Here is a 5,907-nt window from a genome sequence, read left to right as displayed (position 1 = left end):
CAAAAAAAAAAAAAAAAAAAGACTGAGGCCAAACACAGTGTCTCATGCCTGTAATGTTAGCACTTTGGGAGGCTGAGGCAGTAGGATCAGTTGAGGCCAGGAGTTTGAGACCAGCCTGAGCAGCACAGTGAGACCTCATTTCTACAAAAAAATAAAGAGAACAGCTGGGCATGGTGGTGCATACCTGTAGCACCAGCCACTTAGGAGACTGAGGCAGGATGGTTCCTTGAGCCCAGGAATTTACAGTTGCAGTGAGCTATGATGATGCCAGTTAATTGGGAGGCTGTTATAAATTGGGTGGTGTGGGCAGGGCCTCCCTGAGGAGTTGGTATTGGAGCAGAGTTCCCTGAATGATGAGGACGTAGCAGTGTGGTTGGGGCCCTGGCACAGATAGGAATTGGCATGTTTGTTGGAGGATCTGGAAGGATAGTATAGGCTGTAGTAGGTGGCCACCACCTGAATTCATTCTTCAAATAAATGCTAAGTGCCTGTTTATGCACCAGGTTACGTCCTGTGCTCTAGGTATGTGGCAGTGACTAAAACAGAAAAATCTCTGCTGCCTTGTGGCCTACAGTCTGTAGGGACAAATGTGGGGGATAGATAGTCAACAGCATATGGTGCATCAGGTGAATGCTAGAATGAATTCAAGCAGGGTAAGGGATGAGGGGCAGGAGGTGGCCCAGAGGATTCCCCCACCAGACTCAAGATTCCAATGCTCATAGGCTCCCATCCTTTCCTGGCAGCTTTCTGAGAATCCACCGAATCACATCTTGTTCCTCACCAACCTGCCAGAGGAGACCAATGAACTCATGCTGTCCATGCTTTTCAACCAGTAAGTGGGGCCTGTGGCTGGGTGCTGGATGGACTACTAGGAGAGAGCACCATGGTAATGGGCCTCAGAATTCTGCTGGTGGAGCCCTGAGCCAGCTCTGGCTTTGCAGAAAGGCCAGTGACTGAAGATGTGGAAGTGAAAGGCTGCAGCTGGGTCTGTGGGCATTGAAGTAGTAGTGAGGCTGGAGGGGTCGTACCCATCATGGTATCCTGGACTTTGTCAGTCTTTTTGGAGGGTGAAAAGAATCCAGGCTCTGAAATGGAGAAATACAGTGCAAGGTTTGTTACATTGAGTCATCATTGAACACCAGCTAGACTGGCAAAAAATATGTTGTAAAATAGCAGTAGGAGGTGGGCATGTACATAGGAATGTCATGGTGTTTGTGCTGGGGTGTCGGAGGCGATCTGGAAGAAGGGATATATAAGAATAGTAATGGAAAAAAGGATACATGAGGATGGATGCCTAATGGAAAAGGTAGTAAGGAATGAGAAAAGGTAAATTAGAGAAACATAGGTCTTAATGGTTATTTCTGGGGCAGGAGGTGGGTTATGATTAGAGGATGCAGGAACTGCAGTGTATTGTTTATTCATACAGATTGTGGTTGCATGGCTATTCGTATTAACATTTTTCATGAAAGCCAACACAGTGGTGTGTGCTGTGCTGGTAGTCTCACCTCCTTGGGAGGTTGTGGTGGGACAATCACTTGAACCTAAGAATTCAAGTCTAGCATGGGCAACACAGCAAGACTGCATCTCTTAAAAAAAAATTTCATCAAGCTCAGCACCTCTGGCCCCTAAGGTGGTGGGTTCGAATCAACAATGATAGCTGCAACCAAAAAATAGCCAGGGTTGTGGCGGGCGCCTGTGGTCCCAGCTACTTGGGAGGCTGAGACAGGAGACTCGCTTGAGCCCAGGAGCTGGAGGTTGCTGTGAGCTGTAATGCCACGAAACTCTACCCAGGGGGGCAGTTTGAGGCTCTGTCTCAAAAAAAAATTCATCAGGCCAGCCTTAGTAGCTCACGCCTATAGTCCCAGCACTTGGGAGGCCAAGGTGGGTGGATTGCCTAAGTTCATGAGTTTGAGACCAGCCTGAGTAAGGGCGAGACCCCGTCTCTAAAAAACAGCTTGGCCTTGTGGTGGGCATCTGTAGTCCTAACTACTTGGGAGGCTGAGGGAAGAGAATCGCTTAAGCCCAAGAGTTTGAAGTTGCTGTGAGCCAGCATGCCACAGCACTCTACTGAGGGCAACAAAGTGAAACTGTCTCAAAAAAAATTTTTTTTTTTCTCGTTAACTAGCATGTTTTTTTTAGGGTTTTTCAACTTAGCACCGTAGACAGTGTGGACCAGATAGTTCTGTTATGAAAGAACTGTCCTGTGCATAGTAGGAGGATATTTAGCATCACGCCTAGCCTCAATCCACTAGATGCCAGAATGTTAGAAGGGGATGCTACCTGGGTCCATGAGGTCTGTTATTCCTTCTTTCAGGTTCCCTGGCTTCAAGGAGGTCCGTCTGGTCCCAGGGCGGCATGATATCGCCTTTGTGGAGTTTGACAATGAGGTGCAGGCAGGGGCAGCTCGTGATGCCCTTCAAGGCTTTAAGATTACCCAGAACAACGCTATGAAGATCTCCTTTGCCAAGAAGTAGCACCTTGCCCCCATGCCTGCCCCTGCCCCTGTTCTGGGGCCACCCCTTATCCCCCTGGCTCAGCCCCCTGAAGGTAAGTCCCCCCTCGGGGGCCTTCTCGGAGCAGTGTGTGAGTGAGTGGTCGCCACACAGCATTGTACCCAGAGTCTGTCCCCAGACATTGCACCTGGTGCTGTTAGGGTGGAATTAAAGTGTTTTTTTGAGGTTTGGTTTTTCACAACCATTTGTCTGTCTGATTTTCTTGCTCTCTGTACTTCCCTTCCCTTCATATTAGCATATCCTGGGTTTGTTTTTGGATTTCTTGGCATTTTGGGGTTTGCAACCTTGGGAAAACAAAGTAGTGTAGGAATATTGTCCAGACTTACTGCTTTGGCAGTTTTCTGTATTGTCTAAATTGGCATTCAGGATGGGAAATGGAAACCCAGAGCTGCCGTGTATAGTTAGGCAGGCTCTGTATCACATATGGATGCCACATTCAACAGTTTCTCATGGGTGACAAGAATGTTAAGGAAAAAAGTATTTCTTTACCTTTCTTTAATCTGCACAAAGGGCAACAGCCCACAGAAACCACTCTAGGTACTTTAGGCAGAAAGGGATTTAATACTGTATAAGGGTCATTAGAAAAGTTTTGCGATGTACAAAAATGAAAAAATCCACATGGGCAGAAATAGATGAAGCCCTTCTGGCCCCACTGACAAACCCAAGCAAGTTGACAACTTGCATAAATTAATTTGAAAGGATGCTGTCGACTGTGTTTCTTGGAAGTGAAGTAATGCACTGTATCATAGTCTGTCTCAAAACTTTCATAGTGACCCATGAATAGTGCTCTGAAATCATTGGAAAGGTGGTGGGAATGGCAGTCTGGGTTGGAGATATGAGTTCAAGTTTGCAGTACCCAACTGAGCTCCAGTCTAGAGTTCAGGATGATGCCACTGTTGCTTCTGAGAGTGCCCATACTAACTTGGTTACACGTGAAGAGCTGCTGACCAGATGTTGGCATAGGGGTGTGGCCACCTCAAACAGCTGATCTGCCTTGGTTGTCACCTACCAGCAAGGAGTCTTGGGCGGGTTCCTGACCCAAATTCCCCTAGATGCAAGGAGCATAGGAGACATAGTTTCTGGCCAGGCAGCCATGTGCTCAGCTAAAGCTGTAGATAAGAAGGGGAGATTGGGCTGGGCATAGTGGCTCACACCTGTACTTTTAACACTGGGAGGCTGAACACTGCATTGCTTAAGCTCAGGATTTTGAGATCAGCCTCTACTAAAAATAGAAAAATTAGCTGGATGTCTTGGCGGGTACCTATAGTCCAGACTACTTGGGAAGCCAAGGCAAGAGTATTGCTTGGGCCCAAGAGTTTGAGGTTGCTGTAAGCTGTGGTGGTGCCACAGTACTCTACCCAGGGCGACAGAGAGATAGAAAACAAGAATTTCAAAACACCAACAGTAGGGCATTAAACCAAGTGTGGAGCCCCTTGCAATTGCACAGTGAAGTGCCCACTAAACCAGCTCTGTTTGACTCAGGAGCTCAGCAGGAGCCTGGACAGGCAGAGGAGAGTGGGGGTGAGGTATTATTTCCCCATTTCTTCTGCTACAGTGCCATGGGCTGGCTGCCATTCCTTTTCTTTTCTTTTCTTTTGTTGCCCAGAGTGAGACTCTGTCTCAAAAAAAAATGGGGCAGGGAGGGGGTTTGAATAGGAGGGATACTCCTTAGCAGTCTGTCACATATGTGTCCTGGAAAATTTAAATTGGCACATATACTCATATGTATAACTTAAGACCCATTCTCACATAATACAAATGGAAAGAAGATCACTTGACAGCAGTAGAAAATTCACCACAAAAATAAATGCAGTAAAACATACTATCTGGGTATTGTTTTCTGTCAAGGTTCTAGGTCCAATCCTGTACCCATCTTCTTTCACTATTAAAAGAGGAATATCAGTGCTAGGAGTGATGAAGATAAAGAGCACCCAGTGCAGACTTGCTCCTTGTGCGGTCTGAAAGCTTGGAAGGAGAAGGGATTGCCATCTTTACTAAGTGACACAGTGGTATTGCAGACAGGCAAATGGACATGGCAACCATATACCTAGTAGCTATTACCTAACTTTGTTCTGTGGTCAGCCACTCATGGTTTCTCCTCTTGGAGACTTCTTAGCAATTAATATCCCCCCTGTGTGTTTCCTTTTCTTTCTGAAGAGGAATCCTATATTAATACCACAGTGATGTTTGTACTCACTACCTTTGCCCTCAAGCACACACACTATCAGGCACTTCAAGCACTCTCATATTTGCTGAGTACCTATCGTGCTAAGTGTGTGTGTCCAGCCATTTGTTCCCTAAAATATGTTTGGACTTGACAGCCAAGAGCTCAGGTTGCCTGGGGGAGAAGTGGATGCTCTGGAGAATGATCCTGGGCAGTGCATCTCTATTTAAAGCAGTTTGGAGGTGAGACCCGAGTTCACATCCTCCCCACTTTGTCATTCTGACCTTGGACAGTGACTTAACTCCAGGCCTCAAGTTTTCTCTTCTTCAATATGGAAAATGAAAGCTGAGGAGGAAGCATTGCAGTGCATGGCCAGCAAAGTCCAGAGCTGAAGTGATTGTTCAGCTAAGCCCCAAATGACCCATATCAGCCTATCATGTGAAGATCTGGAAGAAGTACAAAGATCTGGGGGTAGGAGTGGGCTCATTGTCTGAGGGAAGGGAAACCTCCAAGGGGCTCCATTTAAATTGTGTTCAATAAAATTGTGCTTCTTAGTGCTTCTGCCTGTGGCTGGAATGCTGAGGGAGAGAGGGATACAATGTGGGCTAGGGCAGTTGCCTTGGCTGCCTGCCTTATGGGTCTATGTGAGGTTTAGATGTGGTATGCAGCCTCTAAGAAGGTTCCTGGTATTCCCAGTTTTGTGAAATCTTTCCTTGAGTGTGAACTGGGTCTAGTGACCTACTTTGGATGAATCCAGCAAAATGGTGAGATGTAACTTCCAAAATAAGATTACAAAATTAGCCAGGCATGGTGGTGTGCCTCAGCTCCTTGGGAGGCTAAGGCAAGAGGATCAGATTTCTGCTACTGCACTCTAGCCTGGGTGACAGAGCAAGCCCATGTCTCTTTTTAAAAAAGGGGGGAGATCTGGGTGTGGTGGTTCATGCCTGTAATCCTAGCATTCTGGGAGGCTGAGGCTGGTGCATTGCTTGAGCTCATAAGTTGGAGACCAGCTGGAGCAAGAGTGAGACTCCCATCTCTAAAAATAGCCAGGCATAGGGTGGCACCTGTAGCTCAGCTGATAGGGCACTGGTACCATATACTGAGGGTGGGGGGTTCAAACCTAGCCCCAGCCAAACTGCAACAAAAAGTAGCCAGGCATTGTGGTGGGCACCTGTAGTCCCAGCTACTTGGTAGGCTGAGGCAAGAGAATCGTGTAAGCCCAGGAGTTGG

General features: G+C 47.1%; 1 protein-coding gene across 2 annotated transcripts in view; it reads left to right on the top strand.

The window, feature by feature from the left end:
• Positions 1 to 2,694, top strand: part of SNRPA (small nuclear ribonucleoprotein polypeptide A) — a 12,221-nt gene extending 9,527 nt beyond the window's left edge. For both annotated transcript variants that reach the window (XM_003802097.3, XM_023508230.1), the window contains 2 exons: positions 744 to 832; positions 2,315 to 2,694. In XM_003802097.3, coding sequence (XP_003802145.1) covers positions 744 to 832; positions 2,315 to 2,474 — 249 coding nt within the window. In that variant the 3' untranslated portion in view covers positions 2,475 to 2,694. The remainder of the gene's footprint in view (positions 1 to 743; positions 833 to 2,314) is intronic.
• The last annotated feature ends 3,213 nt before the right edge of the window (positions 2,695 to 5,907 follow it).

This window comes from Otolemur garnettii, unplaced genomic scaffold (genome assembly GCF_000181295.1).
Source record: "Otolemur garnettii isolate 467f Iridium unplaced genomic scaffold, OtoGar3 scaffold00233, whole genome shotgun sequence".
In the NCBI taxonomy this organism is placed as follows: Eukaryota; Metazoa; Chordata; class Mammalia; order Primates; family Galagidae; genus Otolemur; species Otolemur garnettii.
The sequence above is the reverse complement of the archived record's forward strand: the minus strand, read 5'-3'. Positions and strand labels throughout refer to the sequence as shown.